This window comes from Neodiprion lecontei, chromosome 2, assembly GCF_021901455.1.
Source record: "Neodiprion lecontei isolate iyNeoLeco1 chromosome 2, iyNeoLeco1.1, whole genome shotgun sequence".
In the NCBI taxonomy this organism is placed as follows: domain Eukaryota; kingdom Metazoa; phylum Arthropoda; class Insecta; order Hymenoptera; family Diprionidae; genus Neodiprion; species Neodiprion lecontei.
The window spans coordinates 30292213-30317932 of record NC_060261.1 but is presented as its reverse complement, the minus strand read 5'-3'; the positions used below and the strand labels follow the sequence as shown (position 1 = coordinate 30317932).

The following is a 25720-nucleotide window of genomic DNA, read 5'->3' as shown; positions in this document are numbered from 1 at the left end:
GTACGGTGTTCTTTGTTGATTTGCCGGAGTATGGTAAAAGTATATACATATATACTGTATATAATCGTATGTTTATACGATTACTATACATAGCTACTGCAAAATTGGGTCCTTCGTCGGTAAGCAATGGGTGTGAGAATGCAAATTAATAATTATTACGCGTGTGTGACACCCCCACGAATAATACGTGTATATTATATTTTCACAAAAAATCAAAAAGCTAATGGAATCACGCAGCTTTTTCAGTGTTTGACGGTGTTGGAAATCATTTAATGCTCTTTCAGTCAATTTGTAACTTGGACATGTTCAATGAATACATGATAACTGGCGCCATTGGTCATAGAGAAATTTTTAAACTTTTGTTGAATTGAATCCTACGAATTCGTTTCGTTTTTTTTTTAATCTCATACAGTACATAGGAATTATTCCACAGCAGGCCAACACTCTTGATTATTACTATCATTATACTCGATAATATGTATGTGATGGATATATGGATATCTCTGACGTAACACTACGTTTGAGACTGATATTTTGGTACATTCTATCCACCTGACACACCCTAGTTGCAATGTAGTCATTAAAAATGTGGTGTCTCACATCACTTATGCAGCACACGGATTCTCGTATAATACTTACACCAATTAATTGAAGAATACTAAGAAGTCAATGTGTCATAGAGCTCCAATGCAACATCTTGGAAATATATTCGTATGAAGACATATCATATAAATCAGTTTTGGATGCAATTGTTAATCTTCGTTGGAGATAAAATTGAATAAAATGGTAATTACACCTATCTACGTAATATTCCAAACTACTTTAACGAGCTGCAGAATTGAATATCATTAACAACGATACTTTATAGCGGGACCAGGAGTTAAACAAAACATGACAGGAAAGAATCGAATGGGGGAGAGGGAACGTGGAATCGAAGAGAAAGTTAGGAGGTATGGAAATTGAAAATCTACGTAGCGTGCGAACTGTGTACGAAAACTGGCATTTACCACAATTCTTTCATTGTCAAGGCGAAACTGAAAACATAATAATATAATGACATTTACAGAAAGCAGTTGCGTATTTACATATCGTAAAAGATTTAGGTGTTATGCCACTCTTTACCTATAAACGATCCGGGTGGAACACATTATTTATTTACGTCGCATGTGTGCATACACCTGCTTCATTCAATGGTCGATTTGTCATTGGAGAGAAAAAAAAACAAATATTATTATTTGCTGGTAACTCGATGAAATAGATAAATTCTACACGCGCCTAGCATACAGCATAATGATGTATAGTCTGTAGTACACAACGCACAGATTTTACACATATCCAAATACCTTGCATGCAGCACATAGCTTGGCTCTCTGCATAGGTGTGGAGGTTTTACATCGTTGACCGTTTCATGGCGGCGAATGTAATGATTTGGTTAGATTCATAGTAATTAATAATATTATCTGTGCAATAATTATGTATAATGTATGCTGTTAATTCAGAACAGTTCCCGATATCTCCACGGCATTTATATATATATCTACCTATAACTCGGTATTTTTTCCCCGAGGCAGAGCCATGCAGCGATTGTCTCAAATCGTTTATCAATCCATTTGATTATACATTATATCCTGTATACATACATGTATGCAGGTACTTACTATCTAATTCGAGTCAAGAGCGAGATCTGTGTACCAAACAAGGGATCGTGGAGACGAGAGACGAAAGCTCTGATAAAACCAATTCATGCTTTACAACAATACAACTACGCCTCATATATACTGGTTCAAAGTTCTTAAATTGCTACCACTGCAGCATTACGTTTCAATTCCTTAATACAATAGTAGGAGATATTTTCCCTCTTGACCGTACTCATTTCATGACCTTCTATACCTTTTTTATATAACATTATTCTACAATAATCCGTGGGTTTTAGTGTTGTGTCATCTAATATTGATACCCCGCGGGGCATGAGTATTTCTGAAAAATTAAGGCTCGATGTCACATCGCTATACCGTACAAGTCGACAAATATACTCGCCACCGGCTATGTTATGTATTATCCTTAATGAATTTTTATGATTTACTAGTCTTTGACACAAAACCGACCTGTATAATAATATGGCAACAACATTTTACGGCAATGCTGTGTGTAGTGCAGCTGATTTAGCCTGATTATAGAACGGTTGTAAATTTAGTTTCAAAGTGTTTATTAATAAGTTGAAATATGTTCAAATTTACATCGTAGGTAAATATTACACTATATGGAAAATTGCGTTCGCTTACTTTCGTTTACATTTACTTTTGTTTTTGTTTGCTTGTCTGCTTTTGTATTCATATTTTTACTTTTTTTAAATTAATGAATTTTTCTAATTTTAATAACTTTTCCGCTCTTCGCCCTTTCTTTCTTTTTATCTCATTGTTACTATTTCTTTCGTTCCTTATTTCTGATTCTCGATATCTTCCTTTCCCTTTTTTCCTCCACATTCTCTTTCTGTTTTTTTTTCCACTTGCCGTTTCATCATTCTATCATGTCTTTGTATCCTTGATGGTTAGAAACGGGATCCAACAATATTAACCGCACTATACATTTATACAAACTTGTCAATCTCTTGACCACGATACATCCCTCGTTTTTAACTACCAATGTATTGTAATTATTATTGGTATAGTTGATTACTGGAATCGGTCGTATTGTGGACTTGTCCCAGCTTGACATACGACGCTTTCCATGCACGTATCAAAATGTCCGAGAACAATGTAACTTGGTATAAACAACATCAACCAACACTCCATTCGGAAAAGCAGACTTATAAGGTTTGCTTCAACTATATGTAAGAATGAAGTGATTCTATTCATTCGGCACTGTGCATCTGGTGCAAGATTAATGCAATATCAAAGCGTTCGTAAATGAATGGATCCACCGCCGTCACTAATGGTCCATTATGGATCCTGGCTTGAGCCTTGGGGAGGGTCACCATTCTGGGGGATCGGTGACGCCGACCTCACAATCGATACAGTACTTCGAAGTGAATGAGTTGGTGATGAAGATTCTGATTCTGGATGGAGTGGCTGAGGGTCATGTTGTGGCTGTTGCTGCTGCTGCTGCAGTAGTTGTTGTTGCTGGTCTTGTTGTGGTAGTTGTTGTTGCTGCTGTTGTTGTGGTTGTTGTTGCTGCAGTGGCTGCTGTTGTCGTTGTCGCAGAACACATTGCCTCAACTCATCATCCAGTTCACGTTCAGTTTCAGGTTCATAGTGACGGCTACACACACACACACACATATGCACATAAAGATATGAAATTGTAGTTCAAAACATTTGAAAAACGAATAAAGCATGCAAGTGTAAGTATGAAAGATGTATCGTATAGTGGAATGTGTATTGACATCTGTGTATATTTGGTTCTAGTCGAATGCAATCAGTAATGCAGGAATGCAATGGCTTTACATCAAAAGTTAAGTTAAAATTGTGCTGAAATCGAAGAACTAAGTGGTGAAATGATAAAGCCACATTTTCTTCAGTACACGTATCTGTATGTATTTACTATTCGAGTACTTATTCAGTTTTTAGCTCTACTAAGCTAGAATTTGCCTTTACAAAAAAATATGCAGCACAAGTAACTCCGCGTTAAGCAAGTTGTTTGCACCAGATGTAAAGTGGTTCTTAGGTGTTACACTACAAGTTGCCGTTCAAACAATGTTTAATAAACACATACGTCTCCTGAATACATCTTGAGATGCGAGTTTTGGTATGATAGATGAGACAATGAGGTTGCAAAAAGCGAGTACTTCCAGTTACTTGCTCATAGATGTATTGTGAAGTACTTTAAAAGTCGACTCACGCCCAATTCAATTTTTTTCCATGCCTCCTTCTAACAGCATTTCTTGGAGTTTGCAAGTCATGCGATAGTTGTGCCAGTTGTGATAGTTGCACGTACTGCTGTTGCTGCTGCTGTTGCTGCTGCTGTTGCTGCTGCTGTTGCTGCTGCTGTTGCTGCTGCTGCTGCTGCTGTTGCTGTTGCTGCTGCTGCTGCTGCTGCTGCTGCTGTTGTGCATATCTTTCTGCATCATCAGTGGCTTCTTCGCTGGCATCTTCAACCTCTTGTCCGTCATCAGGGCACAATTCGTATGCTTGCTCAAGTGTCTTCTTAGCGCTATTGCTACGCTCCAAAAAGTAACCATTCGTTGATTCATTGGACTGGGCAGGTGGTGACCAATTATTATAAGCATACTGCGCATTTGATGTATACGGTCTCTGCGAAATTTCACAAGATAAAACGGGAAAAAATTAATTATAGTGAGCAACTTAATTGATAAGACCCACAAGTGAGCCAATAAGTGGAAAATGATATTGTGTCTACCATCATTTTTAACTGGTCTCACTGAGTGCGATTTTCCAAATTCAACCAGTAGAAAGGTTGAGGTATAATCAGTTGTACCTTCTTTCACACAAATTGAAGTTGTCAATATGACCCTTTGAGTTAGTCAGTTATGTACGTAAAGGACAACACGTATCTCTCGTGGATGCATAACCATGATTACCATGAATACAACTGAATGTACTCACATAACATTGTCATAGATTATATCCGAAATTCCTTACTTCTAGTAATCAGATAAAAAATAGAAATGTAATTATTTCAATCTATCAAAACCTTGTCAAGTTCTTCTTGTAACCATCTGATAGCAAGCGTCCACTTTCGTTTCAATTCTGGATTAAGGTGTAAGAGCTGATGTGCTGGTCCGCATTTACTGAACAACTGAACCATACATTTAATGCATTGGTAAGCTCGTTTTTGATAATGATTCTTGCTACGTTGTATGGTCTCGAAAAGGCCCTCTCTTTCTTCAGGTACTCCTGTAAGAAGTAATCTTTTACATACAAACTGTTTCGTGGATGTTGCACAAAAAAGTGTAAATGTTCACATGCATCAATGGTAGATCCTCATACTCAACCATGCTTTACATAGTTTTGTAGCTTGTTATTGACAGAAAAAATTGAGGATACCCTGACATAATTCTTGTCATAGTATAAATAAGCATTTCTGTAACTAACTCTCTATACATGGATAAATACCGTCAATACCTTTCAAAGCATTGTGAACACGATGAGTTTGCCATGAGTCTTCAATGAGTAACATGGCAAGTAAAAGATCTGTGTGATGCCTCAACTCGTGAGTGTAGGCAAAGCCAATTTGCCATAACAATTCGCTGAGTACAGTCCTAGAAAGATGTGGATTTTCCCAGCAACAGTACTGTAGAAGTTTTACTGTATCTTCGGTAACATTTGCATCCTCAATAAGTTTCTTCATGTAACTGTAAGGATGATTAATATCATAACACATGAAACATTTAAGTTGATATTTGTATGAAATCGGATAGTATTTTAACATTCAGAAAGAAAAACATTCGTCGCTCATTACTTTGAACTCGTTAATTTGAAACAATTACTAATAATCATTAATTTTTCATAGAGTAATAATAGTTTCGATTTATTATTAACCAAGACAATGCTTCATTACCTTGTTCTGACGAAGAGTATCTCGGCCGCCTGTGGCTGTATTGGCATAAGGTAGTCTGGCTGGCACGATGGCTCACCATATGGATTTGGCAATGGAGCTGCAGTATAACTCGACTGCGTCCTGGATGATACATCACAGCATCGTAGTAACATACTTACAACTTGATGCAGCTTTGTCAGTTCGGGATACTGATATTTTATTGTAGGTCCAGGTCCTTCATCTATTGCCACCAACATGAACGTTACCGGCACGTTCAGCTATAATATATCAATAACAGATGCATCATTATTATGATTTAAAAATATAAGAGTAAACGCTAAGTTCAATCACTAAAGTGATCCTAAAATTATTACACACTGGAGTTGATCCCCATTTTCTTCAAGTCGTTTGTAAGTCAATTTTTTTCATAAATGCGGATAGTATTCTATAATTCAGTTAGGGATAAGATTTCTATTCCTAGTTTATGATTACCTTAAGCAGCTGTGCTTTTTCCGCAAGACCCAGGCTTGCATACATATGAAATAGAGAGAAATAATGGGGTAGATAACGGCCATGATCAGAGACCTCGCGATGAAGTAATGATAAAACTGCATGTAAGAGGTGGTCGCTGAGAGTTGCCGTAGGATCCAACAGTATCGCTACAAATAAAATAGTGCATAAAATGGCGATACGTACTATTCATAAAGTTAAACACAAGATATAAAACGGAATAAAAGCTTACTTGGCGCATTAAGACTAGGTGGCACGCAGGGACCATCCTGCAGTGAAAAATGAGCGAGAAATACCAATATCTTCAGGAAAGCTGTTCGTACCTCAGTACTAGGACAGCTTAGTAGGTATTCACAGAATCTATAATTCAATTAAACGAAGACATTATTAAAGCTATCGATATATAGGTCAATGACTTGCATAACTGTATAAGTGTATGCATTGAATCATCAAATATAATATATTCAAAATCCTCATAAAGACGGTTAAAATCTTAAGTTGCCAAAGGAGCAAGACCAGAAGCAAAAATACACAGGGACAATATTGGTTTAGGAAATAGCTTTTGCATAGTAGTGGTAGAAAGAAAAACTTGTTTAAACCTGTGGGGGTGGTTGAAGAGGACGTTGTGGGCAAACCACGAACGAACTGCCTTACTACCACGCAGATGATGACAGAGAATGTCATACCAGTCCGTGGCAGCTCCTCTAAGAGTTTTCTTTGTGTGAAAACCGGTATAAAATAAAAATCGTGATGCTAACTGCACAGAGAGCATCGCCAGTTCCTCTGATTCAGGGCTCTGTAAAAAGCAACACATTTATCTTATTTGACAAGCACTGATGATATGCAGTATGTACATAACACACACGCACAGTCCTCATTGGACATTGCCACATGGCAGTAGTAAAAACTTACAAGTCTGTCATTCATGTTCAGTCGATTTACTGTGTGTGGATTGCAGAATACCAACTTTCTTATGAATTGAAAATATTCAGCACTAAATTGATTCCGATTGTGCATAAACTTAATGTTCTGCTTCCTGACACTATATTCAATCGCAGGTGGCATCTTCATCACACCGAGCTTTGTATCTGTGAATAAAAAAAAAGTATTTGCACCACTGAAAAGGTTATTTATCCTTTCCCATATTTGTTATAACATCTGTGTCCTTGTGGACCAAAGGTAGGAATTTGACAAGGTGGACGAATATAGAATTATACAAACAGCGGACCACTCACAGAGGGACAACTCGTTGACGCTTTTCATCAGAGAATTTTCTTCAACATCCAGTCTTGTGTAAAAAAGCATATATGCATTCCACCATCGTTTTTGTCTTCTGTAACTCATTCGTTTGAGCATATGATCAAACACTTCACCCATGTAATCACCACCAAAACACTGAGTTTTCATCTCTTCTTCTTCTTCCATTTTGCATTCAGTTACTTCACCGTCATCAAATTTGTACCATTTTGCAGTCCCATCATTTTGCCTGGATATGGAATCAAAATTATGCTCAGTATAAAATGACCACATTTACGATGCAGAAAAGAAAGATCTGTTTAATATTTCTTTGATATACGTAACTCAATAAAACACACCTGTGTAAAACGTATGAGTAGTAATGACCACCGCTTGCCTGCCCACTGTGAACAACTATTCCACTCAACTGATACTTGGTACAAGTTCCTCTATTTGCTTCCTCAAAGTCGCAATCAATTACCTCACCCTCTAACTTAGCAAGTCCCGAAACCGTATATGGCTCCATATCTAAATCTCTTGGGAACTCAAAGTAGTCGTTGAACTTGATCGCACAAACCCTTTCGAAGTCATATTCGAATCTCTTCAATTGAATTGCCAATATTGGTGGAAGCTTTTTTACGCATAACCGTTTGACAGTTACAACCTGCAACAGCAGTGATGGTTTTAGGTACTGAACTATGATATAACTGGAATGCTTACTGAGGTGGTAGGGTTTCAGCCGAAAATGATAACTCGGAGGTGAAGTGCTGTCTCTTTCTACTAGCTACTGTGCATGCATGGCATAGTCTAAACAAAAATGTTTTGTTGAAAGTTGAGACTGTACCGGAGCAAGAGAGACAGCACTTCTCCTCCGAGCGATCTCTGTCGGCTGAAAGTAAACCATATACCAAGCCATGCAGTGAGCGTTCTAGTTGAATTATAGTTCAATGGCTTTAGTAATGGGTATAAATGAGATGCATAGATCCGAATGGGACAAATGTGGAAGAGAAAAAACGTTTAAGTAAACCATAGGCACACGTTACAGAATATTCATCCAAAATGTACCTTTTTGTTGCATTTGTCACAATGGTATGCGTCAGCTCCCTCAAGAAGCTCACCTTTAACATACTGTTCTAAAGAGTCGAGCAAATTGCTATGATTTCTGATATCTACGCTAATCACACTGAACGGCTCCTCTTTTGAGTACCTTAAATAGAATTGTCCATATTCAATAGTTAGCGAGGACAATAAGAAACTGATGATATCAATTCATAGGATTGACACCATACCTGTGAGGACAACCCTTGCAGATCTTCTGATCACTGTACGAACCACCTAATATTTTGCCCATGATCTGTTCGTGTCCGAGTGCTTTAAGCGCTTCGTCTAAACTCTCTACTAAACTCATAAAGAACTCGACTGCATCTTGCTGTTCCCTCAGATTGACAGGCTCACCCTGAAGTCTAAAAATGTAGTGAAACTTAGAATATCTAAAATATGATATGACAACCAACAAAACTGATACAGTAATAAATAGTCACTATAGTGTACTGCACTTATAAGATTTATATATACAGTGCAACCTCCGAATAAGACCGGACTCGGGCGGTTAGGGGCATATAATTCCGAGAAATGAGTTACCCCCACCCGCGGACCGAATTCTGACCGAAAATTGAGACCAAAACACAATTTCCACGGGCGGACTTATTCAGAGGTTCGCCGCCGATTCTGCGATGTGCGACGATGCGTGAAGTAGTGGGGGCAACTCTCGAGCGAAGATTAGGGGAAGCGGACTTATTTGGAGAGGGATTATTCAGAGGTTGCACTGTATGTATATATGTGTATGTGTATGGTGTGTTTTACTTGAAATGTTTCCATAGGCCACGGGGTATATAGTACTGAAGTTTGCTGTAAGCCAGATGACCAAATATTGCTTGGACATGTTTGAGAATGCCAACGTTGTACTCTTTCCTGGACTCATCGGCACCGCATTTCTCCTCATTTGTGTCATTGTCATTTGCCTCAACAGTTTGTTCCCCTTCTGTCCTCTCCTCGCCAGAAAAGTCTTCATTTACGTCAGTCGCAGCGCCTTCAGCCGCCAAAAGACCCACCCTTATGCTTTCTACCATGTACAACTGTTGTAGCACTGAATTCATGTAGCATGTAGCCCCAGCGTTTTTCAAGCCTACAAACCCCTTAGTGGGCCTTGGCCCTACTGGTGGCAGGTAGTCCCATTCAACGAGTGGCTCGTCTCTTTCCGAATAAAACATGTCTGTAAGCATAGTGACTAGAAGTTTCATGTTTGGCACACAGCCTACACAGAGACCGACGAGCAGATCCAACGCAGCACTTGTAGACAGTGGACTTGAGCAAACAGGTGATGTCTGTGGTGAACAAAGTTCACCCGTACCGCAGAGCTGAAGCATCAGCCTTGAAGCCGGAAATACAAAGTCTTCCACCAACTCCTACGTTAAGGGTTAACAAATGAGTAAGTGTGAAATACACAAGTGTCAGGCATGATATGCAATAATTCAACATTTGACGAAGTGTCTAATGGCGAATTCGATTTGCAGAAAAAGTGCGCCCTAAGTGCAGTATTCTGAGATTTCCAACTTTTCTATTACCTGAAGAATAGGGAATTTGCACTCAGTATGCACTTTTTCTGAGAGTCAAGTTCGTCCTAAAATAAGAAAAATACCTTTATTAGATTAACGCCACGTTTCTCATCCGAGCCCAACTCGTACTTTTTACCTGGTGGTAAAAAAGACAGTAATTCCTTGGCCAGGCCAAGATGACCTTCAAGAACAGCTTCTTCAGTCTGACTTTCCCCGGTCTCCCTAACTTTGTCCCTTACTTTCTTTAACCAAGTAATTTCGTCATTCAGCAGGGTTTCGGCGGTAGCTAATGGACACCCCGCCACATGGGCATAGTTCAACAATCTGCAGAGAAGCTGAAAATGAAACAGGGAACAGATTATTTCAAATATATGTAACGTGATACCTGTGCAGATTCAAAATTTGTACCAACTCAATCAATTTGAAATACAGCAACATAAAATTTAAAAAAATGCCCATAAACTAATTGTTTCCTGTGATACCAGTCGCCCCACACGTACAGACTTACATAAGTGCAGAACACGAACAGATGTACACTTACGTTACCGGAATCTAACAATCTCTCAAATGGTAAACGCCAACTTTGGAGAGTTAGAACCCAGCAGCCGAAGTATGCATGATAAATATCACAATAACTACCTGAAAGTATTCGTGGCTTTGTTTTGCATATTCTACCACCGTTGTATTGAGAACACTAAAGAGGAGAGTGATGGTAAATTGGAGTTGTTGGTGACCAACGCTGCACCAGGTGGATATCAGTAGAAATTGATCAGCAGCAGCTACCCTCACTTCCCGCGATACGCTCAGCAGAACAAGATCTATCAAGAACGTTTGCCACATCTCATGTCTTGTGAGATTTTCGAGTGCACTGGGATTAAGCACCAACGCTATTGCTAATACTTCCAGTGCTTCCTTACATACTGTGGACAATTGCTTAACGTTAATTAAAGATTATGATGCAGCTAGTTAGTTAGTACATGGTTTTTGTATGCAACATTAATTGAAGAAGAAGCAGATGACTTGGGAGGATAAGGTTTTTACCTAGTTCATCCTCAACATCTGGTTTCCTCTGCTCTTTCTGACAGGTCTCATGCACTGCATGTAATACCTCTGTGGAGGCATTAACATTGGTCAAATTTCCGGTAGACGAAGCCCAAGCCAACCGTACAATTGCACGTATAGTTGCAATGTCTGGTAAGTCCCAAGATAACGCCTGAACAAAAAGCTGCCGACACCTATCAGACTCAGTTCCCCCTGATAACATCTGGTCAGCGAGATGCTGAGCTAACTTTGCTGCAACACTTCGCAACATATGCTCTGTATTTTGATTTGGAACACTGTGCAGTGCCTGTTTCAGTACAGCTATTGGCCCACGAACGCCACTGTTGTGATTATCGTTATTTTCATGATTTTCCGGGCTAGACGATTGTTGCTGCACTACTTCATCGATAACACGCACCATCACATTTCCTACTACAGTCAGTAATAACTTGCACAATTTCAAAACAGTGAGATATGCGGCTCGTTTCGTTGACTCATCAGCATTCGGAAGAAATTTGTTCTTGGTGAGCATGTCTAGAATGACGCTAGCTTCACCACTTTTAATGAAATTGTATTGAAATTCGAAAGCTCTATCCGACATTGGGTCTAGTGCAGGCATCAGAAGTGCGTACAGTACCTGAATAAAATTGATAATATTGATATACATACATTCATACATTTGTATTACTGTGCAGCACTGCCGTGAAGTATGATGTTATGAGACAAAATGCATACCATCATATTGTATAAGACTTGGCTAGGACTGGCAGCAAAAAATAGGCATTCAACATTGGTGTTTTCTTCATTGCAGTGTTGACTCTGAGAGACATCGTCATCGGAGCCTCTGTAACGGCCGAAAAACCATTGAAGACGAGCTACTGTTAACGTGTCAGGGGGTACCAGTGCCAATATATTACGAGCACCATCACGAAGCTGGGGATATTGCAAGCTACACCCAAGGTCAGAAAGTTGGAAGAAAAATACAGCATGTTGAGGGCGCTGCGAGATTACCTACACAAATAGGGTAAAACCAAATTTTACATGAAATATCCAAATATGTGTATTCACTTATACATTTTTTCAGGACGAATATAAATACTCACCACACCAGGTAGATTATTTTCTGCTTCCAAATTTGGCCCATCATACGGATGATGAGGCGAACTGGTTGAGCTATCGGAACTACTTTCAGGGGAACTAGGTATGTTGCTATTGACCTGACTCAATTTAGCTGACAACAACTGTAATGATTAAAAACAGAGCTTACTTATGATATACGTCGCATATTGGGATCTAAAGTAGAAGCATGACTAGAGCAATGGCAACGTAACTGGGCTAACGGCTGATCAAATTAACTACAATATACGAAAGGAAAGAGACAGAAAACTTCTTGTAAGTGATTCGACTTATGCTTAGGTATGTTGAGTTAACACAGAGTGAAATATACGTTGAAAAACGATTTTTATAAATAAATGCGATCCGGTTACTGTAGTATATTTTCTTGCCACAAGATAGCATTCTGCGAGATTTCCCCTCACGTAAAAAAAGCCCAAATTGGGTGTAAATTCGTACCCCTAACTTTTTTCTTATCGGAAATTAGCATTATCTATGAGTTGGGGGTATGAATTTACCCCACCCAAGTGGGGTTTTTTTTACGTGAAGGTCAGATCCCAATATCTTAACGAGTATTATTTCAATCAGAAATTTAATAGAATTTTAATCGATGAATTATACCAGTGACTATTTTACCAGGCACTAAACTTTTTATGAAAATAAGTAAACAAAAAGGTTACAACAGTAAACAAATATAGTAGTTATAAAAAAGTCATTATGTGCACACAAACCATTTTGTCTCTTAGCGGCAGTTGACAAAGTAATTTTCTGTCATCGGCTTGCTCAAGAGGTTCTCCGTTGATAAACAAATCTAGTTTAACGTTGGTACCACTAGCTTTGATTCTTCGTAGCACTTGGCGCCTTAAGGATGCAAGTGTATCTTTGGTATGTGTATAAATATCTATGTCATCAACATTACGACCAGGACTAGCGAATCGAATTACCAAAGATAAATGCTTCCCACGAACTGCTCTGTAAACATATATACAATAATTCGTGTATTCTCTGTTTCTCTGTAATGTTGAAAACTTTTTGCAACACAGAATACACAACTCTTATTCGAAACGCTTGTGTTTGATGGTGATGCAACAAATATACTTGTCATGTGGCTTATAAGCAGTCTGACTCAAAATTCAAGTGCTTCGCTTTAAACGTTGCTAATCGCTCAATTTTGCTTAGGCACGTAAAAATTGGCCTGAATAAACACTGAAGGTCTGATCATGACAATAAACGAACTGACAAGTATGATATTAAGACTGTATATTGGAGTGGAGTGCTTACATTGATGCAAGGGTTGGGAATACCATATTGTTCGGAATATAACTCAAGGTTTCTGGTGCTGGATATGCTTAACTTGTGTACAGAATTGAGTTCACAGGTATGTTTAAAGAATAATTACTGAAATACAGTCAAACACTCAGAATTTGCCTTATTTTCAAGGTCCACTCATACTCAGAACAATACACTATCTAGTATGTGCAGTGACAAAAAAACAAGTACTCCGCTACCAACTGTTAGTTGGTATTTGAAAAATAACCAGACTCACCGATGCAGCGGTAGAATTTTCCTCTCCCCTGGAAAGGCGGCATCACACTCGTTTAGATACTCTTGAAGTACCATCATCACCCGGCACATTTTCACCGCTTCCATTTGTATTGTATTAGCCACTTGGTCTTCCCGTTCTTCTTTACTGTCAAGGTATACCTTACTTAATACAGATACGGTATCGTAATGAGCCTTTAACCTGTCTAAACACTCGGCGATGTAAGTTTCGTGAAATGCTAAAACAGAAGCTTGCAGCCGTGGCCCCAAATTCGTGTTTACTTCTTTGAGCAGTTCAATGCCACGATTTGCAATCTCGTCGGGACTGTTTGTAACTACCTGCAGATTAAGAATTTATCATGAGTATGTTCTGTGAATTTTCTATTGATTTGGTCGTTGAGTTAATTAGTAACAACAATATTGAAGTACAATGCATACTGTCAGTGTTGGGATGAAAAAGAAAGCATGAATCAATGATTATGTGCTTTTGATAATTGCAGGAATCGCAAATAAAAAGAGCTGAAATTCTCTTCAGAGTTTAACTTACCCGCCACAAATAATCTGTGCCGATGAGATCAACATCATCCATCAAAAATGTCCGCCTTTTTAGTTTCAATTTACCCTCCTTAGAGTTGACAGCTTTGAAAAATCTTTCGTAACACTTTATACCACTCTCTGTTAAGAGAGCAGGATCCAACTGAAGTATGTTGTTTTCAAAAAAGTCTTTGTTTATTGCTGGGTCAAGATCAGGCTCTTCACCCATTAACTTTGAAAACCATTTGAAACAAGCTTCCCGATCAGAAACAAATACTGCTTGCTCCGCCAAACATTGCCATATTTGCTTAGCCTGTTCTGCGCATAACCACAACTGGCCATCCTGTACAATGAACAGAATATTAGCACAGTCGTTCATCAATGAGTGTATTTAAGTGTTCACGATTCATTGATTACATACCTTAAGTAAGAACCTCAAAAAATTCAGTCTTTCTTGGACTTGAACAATATGATTGTAACGACGATCCGGCATAAACGTAGTGGCATCGATTTCTGAATTCTCCTTTACTATGCGCCGTACTTTGTCCATATAATTCGTTAAGCTATTTGTAACAAGTATCACAACGGAGTGTTGATTTTGTAAACGCTCTATAACTTCTTGTCTGGAGAGAAAATGTTATTATTATTCCATAATTTTTATAACGTCAGCAGTGTATATTATTGTATTGTTCCGAACATAAACCAAGGTTATTTGCCATTGACAGCCATCAAAATCGTCCTCGTCTTATACGCGGAACTGTCTTATGTGTAGATGACTAAGAAAACCACCCTAAAATACTGTCTCAGAATCAGGGGTCATCTTATATGCGAGTTTGGTTTATATTTGGAATATGATAATTCAAAAAACTTCCACCAAAACAGAAGTGACGGTTTCTCATATTTACTACGCATAATTGTATCATGTAATAATTATTTAGGTGTCAGCACATCCATAGTTACCTGTAATATACGTGGTGACTACGCTGACTAACGCCCATATTTGGGTTTGGCTCATAGAGACAACATATTTCACGTATCTGTTTTAAAGCAGGTAGAGCCCATTTGTCCCCGCTCTTTAACTCCTCAACACACTTGTCAAGCCATATTGTTTTTTGGGCATCCCGCTCTTGGGAGCAAGAGTAATCTAATATTTTGACATGAGCATTCAATGCCTGGTCCATTATTTCCGTTGGTACCTCGTCAGAGTGCGCAAGGTTCCAGAAAAGAGTGAGCACCTAAAAATTTTTCAAAGAGCAAGGAGTTATAAGTAACAAAATGGTTTCATAATGACAAGTCGAATATTTTCCATCGGGTTACTAATTACAGGCATCTAAGGCCAACAAAAAATTTAATTGATTTATATGTTATGTACTTCGAACCTTATGTGCCATTACGCCATCCTTGTCATCCTCAGCAAGTCGTCTTATTAGTTCCAATAGCTTTTCACGTTGCTTCTTGTTCGCGGTCTTCCAACTCGACTGAAAAATGTGTACATGCAATGTTCAGACAAGTTATTGAAGTCATGCGGTCACGTAAATGTAGATACATTATACATTATACTGTAAAATACCTAAAGTGAACGCTTGGAAATATGATTGTAATAGATAAATTCACCTACCTGAAAACACTCAAATAAGTGGTCCAGTTGATCAGCACTAAAGTCCCATGCCAATTTGGCAAGTAAATCATGAACATTTTTCACTATGGCCTCGTGCTTGCCAGCCTGAGCAGCCCATACTGCATCCAAATCTTGGACAGTCAATGCACGCTCCTTGATGATAAATCGAAGAATCTTTTCCAGTTTTTCTACATACTGAGGTTGATGGAGAGAATCTCTTAGAACAATTTCCAACACTCCGTTGTCTTTGATCCATTTCTGAAATTACGATAATTAAAACGAATAGGACAAATGCAGCTGTAATAACATGAAAATAGAATTCAGAGCAAATTGGGACTGTAATTATATGATGCAAGGAAACCATATAGGATTAAGATAGCAAATAAAGAGTAAAAACAAAACATACCGCCATTCTCTCTGCTGTAAGCCATTCTTCTTCGTCAAGACCTGGATTCCGATGGGGATAGTAGCTTACACTGGCAATTACTTTATTAACCTCGTTTAAAGCGTTCATTTTTCCATTGAAGGAAGATATTTGCAGAAGTCTCAGTATCATCTTTAGTCTTAATATTTCTAAATTCTTTATCATTTCATCTGGCTGAGGCACACGTGACACCAAACACTTAGTGGCCTTGATTATTGCCGAGATGGCATCATTTTTTGATTCGTTCTTGGCTTCCTTTTTCAACTCTTCGTCTGTTAAATTATCCAATATAACTGGAACCATTTCCTGTTTAATTTACAGAAAACGTATTATAACATTTGGAGTAATAATTCCAGCGATTCAATTTTTCATGCAAAGAGGAGCAAGTATTTATTTATCTCAATATTGTGAATGAAGTTATATTAAAAACATTTACCCAAATGTAAGCACTATTTCAAGGTTTTTAGAATGTGATATTTTTCCAGTTGTACAATTATAGGTATACAAATTACATGTTGAAACGACCATCTAGATATTTTCCGTTTTCTCTATTTTAAAGCTGCAATATACAGAACTACGAATGTATTGCTCAGAACCATAAGGCATGCTCACCACTATGGGCATCAGGTACTTGATAATTGTATGAACAGTCAAAAGTTCGTAACATTGTCCGAAAGGTTTGATCAAAGCGTGGATCACAGGCACTGTCAAATTCCTCCCACTTTGAAACCTCGAGAGTAATATTTCAAATCCATTCAGGCTTCCAAACCTATGAAATATTTTCATTTTTTTTACGTATATACAAATTATCTGCTCAAAAACAGAGTGAACATCCAAGTTTTCAATTTATGAATGATCTGGTTTACTTTTTTTGATTAATTAGCAAGGAAATCAACAAATTAGGTAGATGCACGATTCATTAAAATCAGTGAACAAGGAATACAATACTAAGGGATTCTTACTGTGAGGTGGCGTTAGATGGCCCAAACATTCTACTATTGCTTACAACATATAAAATGACAAAAACTGACATCTTTTCAGATCTATATAATCTTTCAAAAAGCGTAATATCTTGTGCAAGTTGGAATATGAAAAGGTTATCGATTAATATTTCAATAACAACTTACCTATTTATAAGATCTACAAGCCAACCACGAGGGCTTCTGGGGTCGGATGTAGGCCGAGCATATAGTTCTTCATCTGGGATATTACTACCTTGTGGTACAGTCTCAGAAGCTCTGGCTGCATTGAATGTGTGAAATCTGAAAATATCAATGCTACTATCAGCAACTCCACATTCAACATTTGAAATACCTCATATGTCCATGAGAATGTTTGATATTCAAAGCACAAACTACTCGCTAATTATGTGTTTAGTTTATTTTATAATGAAAGAATAACATACTTGTTGTTGGGATTAAACACCATTGCGAGTAAGTCCAGAAGAGGAAACCAGTCTTCGTCCAGCTTGAGAACACAAAGTTCCACCAGACGTTCGCAGCTCGCATTTATACAGTTATGTATATTCAGCTTCCAGCTATTCACAGCGTCGTCAGTCAAGATTTTGGTGAATGATATTGTCAAGCCTTCACGAAAAAAGCGCTGGCACGCTTCACTTTGGACATCTAATTCTAAAAATTACAAATAGCATCACAATGGTGACACAAAAGGCAAATATTAAATAAATTATAGTTAATCAATATTCGCATACTTTTGCGGCATAAATCAATGCTGGCTTGCATCAAGCATTCTAATTCTTGTTCGGGTAACACGGGAACCACCCAACGAGGGCTAGATATTTTCTCATCCAGCATTGCTAGCTTAGAACGGGGAAAGTCAGGCTCGCCGTTACGTCTTTCATTACTGTCATCTGCAGGGTTAAGAGGTTCGGTAGATATTTCACTCTGTCCGACATTCTCTGTCAACTGAAGCCCAGACATGGCATCGACCAATTGCTGAGGCCCTGGTGGGCTATGGATCTATCGGTAATATTCTCAGTTAAAATTTCCATATAAATATCACATCAACCAACTGCTTTCAAGCATCGTTTGTCAATTACTTGTAAAATTAGTATTTCTGATTAAACTCTGAACTGGAAGTCTGTATGAGGATGAAGTTATTAACGTTACTAAAACGATGCATGTTTAAAAACATTCAATAATTCGCAGCTTTGTGACTTTCCAAAACTTAGTAAACCGTTATATACAAAATGTACACTGATCCTGAAAAACCAATGCCTTGACAGTCATCTTAAAATTGCCCAATAATAATTTTTTCTCCTGATGTGTCATTACATTAACGTTACTAACTTCAGCCTCGTAAATCGCAAAAAAGAACATAAGAGTAATAATAGACAACATAATACTTTTTCTATACCCTTGTACATCATAGCCATATAGGATTGTGATTCAATGAGGCAATGAGGCCGATTGATAAGATGAGGATGAAATTAGTAAAGTTACCGTAACGATGTATGTTTAGGAAAAATACCTATTCCGCATTTTTACAACATTCACAAATTTAGTACATCATGATGAACAAAATATACACTAATTCTGAAAAGTAAACTCCTTGAAAGTCATACTAAAATTTCCCAACAATAAATTTTTCTCCTGATGTATTGTTATGTTAACGTTATCAACGTCAGCCTTATGTGATGAGAACTTATGGAACGTATCAGCTCATTGGTCAATTAGCATACCTGAGCAGTTTGCTGCTGACCTTCGGGAGGGTCTACCCCGACTCCCTGTCCCCTTGTGGCAATCGTCATTTTGCAGCCTTTACTCTGCCCCAATTATTCTATGATCCTTTGGTCCTTTGGATGCCACCACGACAATGAGCATCCGACACATTCAATGGCATTAAATATTATTTCCTAAAGGCCTTGTTCCACTAGCTGTACATCTACATTATCTAAAATAAGATAACAAAGAAGGGGTGATTTTCAGTACTTTGAAAAGGTTCAAACAAACTTGTGGATCTCTGTGTGTACCTGAGAATCAATTGCATGCAATGCAATTGGTTACTACTCAATTAAATACGATACTTTTGAGTACCAAATGAGACACTGATCATTAAATGCACATTATGAAACCAGAGTTTACGAGTATATCAAGGGAAGAAAAAGGGTAGTAAGAACACATCCCCATCGTTATAGTGACCAAGAAGTCGTAGCAACTTGAGCCAGGAGTCTACGTACCCGGGCCCGTTGTGTGTCACCGCGACGCGGCTGTCACGCGAGGGTATGAACCGTGAAATCGTCGTGAAGTAAGATACTCTTCAACATCGTTACTGGGAACGTTAAAAGTCGGTGTCTACGTCAAACGGATGATTTAGATTATGGAAATCGAACTGGCGAATTGCGGAGACTGACCGTTCACTATGACGTTGCAAAAACATGAATATAGGATAGTATTATGAATTAACAAAGAAACTTTGTCAAAATTTGTTCGCCTAGCCTCGCCACCGGACGACTTCGCTCGCAACTTCTTCGTCAGGCTGTCGGGCCTCGTAACGCGTCACAGTAACATGAAACTAACCACTAACGCCTAGTGAAGCTATCTCAGAATCCCGACATTTCATCAATTCATCCGTGATGACAAACTTGCCGAGGGTGAACGGCGGTACAATATTTTTCGCCCTATTCACCCGACCGGGTATCCAGACAAAATGGCGACTTTCTTAATGATTGGCACTACGGTGATGAATATCAAACGTGGTATAACGCGTATCTTTTCACCCTTCTACTTCCAAGTTTCCGGATTACAATCACCCCCTGTATCGCGGACGGTTCACCGTACCATATTATGTGGTGATAACCAACCTTTACATAATAATTGTTGTATAAATTAGTCCTGGCAGTTTTGACGTGACGTTACGAACTCACTGCAAATCTGTAAACACTAAACACGACCGTAGCGCTGCGTTCGCCTTACCCCGCCCTGCCCCGACCCGCGGCGTCGTCGCTTGTCTAGCATTGGCGTCACAACTGCCGCCACCATCGCATTATCGCCGGCCGCAAGTCTGTTCTGTGCTAGATCTATTACTTGATGTTTCTGCTTTTCAGCAATATTTTGCCAAGTCCCGGAATTGCTAGAACTCACCCGTACGTCACCGATTAAATCTTTCAAGGTGTATGTACTTCCAAAGCAAGTATTTATCTACGAAAGACACGATTACATTTCTATCAATAACGCAATTTAAATTGCAGTCAGAGTCAAAGAGAATCTCTTTGCTCAAAGCTATCACCCGCGTACCTGCACAAGCAGCCCGCGAAACTTTAAATCATCTATTTCGAGCGACTTGGGACAATTTGCTTTCTCTCTCCGTTGACCGAAGATATTTCGGTTCTCTGCTCTCGTGGTTTGATATTCAAGGAACACATATACGTATACTACACGAAAAGATTTCTGTCAGCTGTAGATACTAGTCATACACATTGGACATCACCTTCAAAAATAACTGGACGAAATTAAATGTTCGATCCAAGGATTTTCCCGAATAATTTGCCACGTTTAGATGACGCTTAAAATAGTTTTAACAAATCAGGAAAATTTTACGATCGAAATGAGACATACGACGGTGCGAGATTCGGATGATCATGAAAAGAAAATGTTACCCTATTAACACAATACCTACTATTACGTATCTATGATAGGATTGCGTTTAATAATTTATTTCTGATAAATCTCATTAAACTGTACATAACATTATGAGCAATTGGTAGGCTCACAAGCATAGTATATATATTCGTGTGTATAAATGTGTGTGCACATTGTGTACAATATTTATTCTTCGGATTGATACATGCAATCCAACTGTTTTGTTGAGATACTTTTGGAAAAAGGTTGGCATCATAAAACAAGTTGTTCAAGTTCTTTTAAAAGCTCAGTTTCCTTTTTAATTTTATCCAACTGATTTATCTCCAAGTGCTTGCCTGCCTCCAACTGTTCTTTCAACTTTGTTATCTGATCCAGCTTCTGCAAAACAAAAGTACAAAAAATAAGTTTTTCTTCCTAAAAATAATTACATCCTCTCTATTCACTGAATCACGCAATAGCATTGGTTTACTTACGCTTTTAACTTTCTTTATTTTTTTGTTTTTCTCTGGATCATCTGTGAGGCAAGAATCCGAGTCTACAACGTTATTGCACGAAGGTCCATTGAAACTCGAATTGCTCGGCCTAGTCTGTTGGCACGTTGTTGTTATACCTGTTATAGGCGCTGTCAACGTTGTTGTTGCCACAGCCTCCACTCCGGCTGCTGCCTCCAATTCTTTCTTTGCTTTCTTTGCTTCCCGCTTCTTTTTTAGCTTCAAAGCAGCTTTAGAGGGATTAGCTGTAAATTAGTCAAATTGCATTAGGTATCCAGATTTAGTTGTGACAAATATCACAGTCTGCAGCATTGAAAAATTCTCTACAGTTCGGTATTCTAATAATTGATTGTATGAAACAATAATTCAAGTCATAGTCCAAACCTAATACTTACATTCCGAACTGTACCTAGGGCCTGGTTCGTCTATATCATCATGTAGTTTGAAATTAATAATCTGCCCCCTCGCCGAAGGTGGCCGATATGCTTGTTTCGAAGCTGTTTATAATGGGCAGATAAAATAGAGTTAGTACATCACTAACCACAAATTACCGTGATGTTATCGTCAGGGTAAAATTTCAAGTTTATTACCATATTCTGAGTATCAAATATATTAAGATATTTCTTTGAGATCTCTCTCTACCAACCTTGAGGTTGACTGGAGGTAATCCCTTCCACAGCCCGATAACTGATCGGTTTTTCCATAAACGTATTACGAGGGTAGGTCTGCCACAGTACCTCCCACAACTCTTCCTGCTTGTTCCATGGCCTCTCATAGAGCAGGGTTCCCGTATAGTGCCAAATCTTGAATCTGTGATAGGGTATATTATTTACTTACAATTACTTGATGGTTAATATGTGTTACAGTATGTCAGTTGTAGGGGAAAACTTCTTTGTCTGTATCTTACCCATTTCCCATACGAAGTCTTGGAGCGGTAGTTGCGGTCACAAAATGCTCACCGTCAGGTGACCAACGAAGCAACGTCGTATCCGGAGCCTCAATTTTGGCAATAAGTTTCCTGCTTCCAACATCCCAGAGCTCGACACCACCATTCAGATTGCCGAACCCAGCCAAGATCAAAATTTCACAGCAGTCAAGGAATTTTGATTAGTTCATTAAACAAGATTGTACTTTATCATAAACGTGAAAAAGAATGGATTTTGTTTACACTGAAGCAATGTTAGTAAGTTTCTTGATTATATGTGAATTGTAGAGTCTCATTACAATCAGTCTAAACCACAGTGAAAATAGTTGCAAAAAGTTAGATTATTACATAGTCCTACAAGAAAAATCTGCAGATTATCTGACATTACCAGCAATTTTTCCTCAATTGCGTAGAAAAAAAAGGATATTGTTCCCCTGTGGATTGTAGTATATGCTGTTCCGGTGTTTTGTGCCAAATTCAAATACTGGTTCACACTTGAGGTTGAACAAAGTAGTTTTAGCTGGCATGAATCCATAAATTACACAAAATTCCACATGCTTTGGTGACCATTCAACACTATGAATTGGACCTTCCTTCCCTGCAAATAATCTTATTGAATCAGGTTTTCAAATGAAAAAAAATCGTTACAGGAATCTAGTCATTTGGACTTGAAATTCGATAAAAGTGTTGCTTACCAAGCATTACCATTGCAGTTTGACCTTTGGTATCAAGGTAATGCAATGTTTGTTTCCCGTAGTATGACGCACCTGTTTTGTCTACCTCTGTGCTCGTCATCAATAGTGCACTAGTTCCTCGTTTGTTCCAATATATATCCACTCTATCAGACTGTAACACAGTAAAATGCAATTCACATGTAAGTAAATATTTACATTGTAGAAATGTCTACCTTGCAGGCACTGATATTTACCTGAAAAAAACTTTTATTAGCCAAAGACTGTGATGCTTCAAATTTAGGATATTGAAATAGTCTGCCAAAAGAGGGCTGGCCAGATGATCCTGCAAATATATGCATAAAATTACCAAAATTATTGCAGAGAAATTCGGACAATGGTTGGAAAATATCATGAATTTACGGTGAACAAGGAAGATCAAGTACACATATGTCAAGATGAGGACAGATTTTAGATGAATGAACACAGTACAGCGCATGCTATGAACTGTTGCCAATCTATTGAAAAAAATCATATCTAATCTCTTGTATGACATCTGTTATGCCGTTGATGAGCTATGGGCATGACTCCTTTTTTCCAAACATTATGTCCACAGCGGTTTGTGGTGTGCACTGTGCTACATTCATTTATATAAAATCTATGCATGGGTTGAAGCATGTGCACTCAACCTTCCCTGTGTACCATAAACTCAGAGTATATGGAAATATAACTTATTTACCTGGCATGTTGCAAAGGATATGATAGGGGGGATTGCCTGTCGCTACACTAAATTTTGCAACCTTAGCCATGTTTATCCTATTCACAACCTTAGAAAAATCGGCATCTTCATAGAAGTTGACAGTGCTATTAACCAGCATACCACATATCCTTTCATCACTGGACCACTGAAGCTCCCTGGCATTATTTACAGCAATGAATTATCATCAAATCTTGAAATGTGTGGCAAACCAATTTGAAATTGTATGTATCTTCCCACCCTTACCAGTCCATTTGTTTCTTATGAATAAAATCCTTGACCAGCTCTCCATTTTCAGATTTCCATATACAGAGGTTTGGACAGCCCTGGGGATTAGCCTGCGATACTGAAACATAGATTTTGTGGTAGAGCAAAAGGGCCTTAAGCATTTGCTATAACATATCAGTGGAATATCAAGTTTGCACATTAATTTGATCGAATCATATTTTCAAAGTATTTTAATCATTAATCATTAGAATTGCCGAATTTATGTCAATTTCTGAATAATCAATATCCTATACGCATGGAAATGAGAATTATGAAATATACAACGTACTTATAAATGGTTCCCAAGTTGCTAGGTAGGTTCCCTTGGGTGAAAAATCTATGGCAGAGATCTTAGGCCGTTTAATTTCAGCAACTATTTGCCAATTTTCGGTAGCAGCTATCTTCAACGATACTCCATTTGTCCAGACGTAGTATCTTCCCTCAGGGCTAAAAGCCATGAGTTTACAAGATCTACTGGCATCGCGGGGGAAACCACTGACTGGCTCATAGGTTGGTGGACCCTGGCCCAGACTCGTTCCTGTCGAACCTCGCACTGTAGATAAATACGTTTAACCATATAAATATTATGTATATATTAATTCATGACTCAGTGACTTCAATCTTTCCACCTTCTGCATTGCACGGTGAAATCTCTCGAGCAGTACGCTCGTGAACATGTTCTGCAGATATAGCCTTCGTACGTGTTACGCAGGATTATCTGGGGAAGCGTGAGCTGAAAACACTAACGAAACCACGGAAAACGCCGGCGAGAATTATCGTAAAAATTAACTGACTTACCAGCGATACAAGGAACGGTCGTGGCCATTTTGTAACTTATATTTCTGCCCCTTGCAGAATCCGAGTTAATCCGACATTTTCAGATATGAATTTGTGCTTGCAGAGGGTTCCTAAATTTTTGTAGATCTTTCTTCTTCCTATCCAATTTGATAAACAAGGATGCCACGATTACGTGCATTCATGTACGTACGATACACAATTCGTAGCTACACAAATACTGTTGTACTCTACCGGGCTTGAATTATAACTGGAAATGCGATCGCAGCGATCGCAGCGGACAAGACTAGATACGTGTGCGTTTATACTAGCTGCTAGTGGCAGCTTCGCTCACATACTGGCATGTATGCAACGGTAGTGTGGTCAGGAGTGAGATATATTTATATTTATGTTTATATATATATATATATATCCGTATAATATAATGTTTTTGTCGTTGTACATTTGGTTAGGCGAAACGTATGGAAGATGAAACAACCATACCGAATATATATGTATTTTTCTCTCTCTCTCTCTCTCTCTCTCATCACTACGGCTTTAGTTTTCGCAGTTTTCGCGAGGTTGACAGAATGAGTAACTGCCTCCAGTAGTATACGCTCTAAAGTTTATATAGATTTGAGATAGCATAGCCATATATCTTTATACATAAGCCATTTTATACAACATGCGCTTACCGGCCAAATACGTCACGAATCAGTTCTAAACCTCTATTTCGTGTCAAAGAGCGGTACTAAACCACGAACACGAAAACACGAGCGTGTAGGCTCGCTCTGGCTTCCCTCTAGTTACGGATTTCTATGTCATAGAGTGAGACCATACAGAGCGGGTGACTTTGGAAGGTATATTGAGGGAATCCACTGGTGTTCGGTGGGAACTCCCACGACTATAAGAGAGCTAGTCAAGTGTTAATATAAAGTGAAAGAGATCATGAGCATTCTCAGTTCTGATTTTGATACTTACAGATACGTGAAGATAATTGTTACGTTGTGCTGTCTGGTACAGAAGAAAAGTGTTATTTAATTAAAAAGCATTGATGTATTAACATTTGAAATCTGGTAGAACTCTTCAATATTGAGCTAGATCA

General features: G+C 38.4%; 2 protein-coding genes across 4 annotated transcripts; both read right to left on the bottom strand.

The window, feature by feature from the left end:
• Window positions 1–2396: 2396 nt before the first annotated feature.
• LOC107222221 (probable ubiquitin carboxyl-terminal hydrolase FAF-X) lies at window positions 2397–20014 on the bottom strand. 3 transcript variants are annotated; one of them, XM_046732039.1, is made up of 33 exons: window positions 19953–20014; window positions 18831–19042; window positions 17841–18108; window positions 17535–17760; window positions 17257–17391; window positions 16742–16898; window positions 16112–16435; window positions 15706–15963; window positions 15467–15565; window positions 15048–15322; window positions 14509–14710; window positions 14101–14430; window positions 13558–13892; window positions 12743–12983; window positions 12002–12139; window positions 11634–11909; window positions 10899–11535; window positions 10497–10777; window positions 9941–10192; window positions 9106–9707; window positions 8532–8705; window positions 8308–8449; window positions 7602–7906; window positions 7242–7492; window positions 6919–7094; window positions 6606–6802; window positions 6239–6366; window positions 5989–6155; window positions 5518–5774; window positions 5082–5311; window positions 4651–4853; window positions 3838–4250; window positions 2397–3258 (listed from the first exon to the last, which is right to left on the bottom strand). In XM_046732039.1, the coding sequence occupies exons 2-33, from the start codon at window positions 18897–18899 to the stop codon at window positions 2940–2942; spliced, it is 8067 nt and encodes a 2688-aa protein (XP_046587995.1). In that variant the 5' UTR covers window positions 18900–19042; window positions 19953–20014; the 3' UTR covers window positions 2397–2939. The 3 variants fall into 3 exon arrangements, with proteins under 3 accessions (XP_046587995.1, XP_046587996.1, XP_015516975.2); XM_046732040.1 differs by having other exon boundaries at window positions 3862–4250; XM_015661489.2 differs by lacking the exon at window positions 19953–20014 and adding an exon at window positions 19329–19910.
• Window positions 20015–20788: 774 nt separating this feature from the next.
• On the bottom strand, window positions 20789–24886 carry LOC107222242 (eukaryotic translation initiation factor 2A). The gene is made up of 12 exons (XM_046732048.1): window positions 24640–24886; window positions 24131–24394; window positions 23821–23920; window positions 23557–23732; window positions 23075–23163; window positions 22842–22992; window positions 22574–22744; window positions 22129–22303; window positions 21868–22031; window positions 21617–21718; window positions 21204–21466; window positions 20789–21108 (listed from the first exon to the last, which is right to left on the bottom strand). Exons 1-12 carry the CDS (start codon window positions 24665–24667, stop codon window positions 20983–20985), a joined length of 1809 nt encoding a protein of 602 aa, XP_046588004.1. The 5' UTR covers window positions 24668–24886; the 3' UTR covers window positions 20789–20982.
• Window positions 24887–25720: the final 834 nt, after the last annotated feature.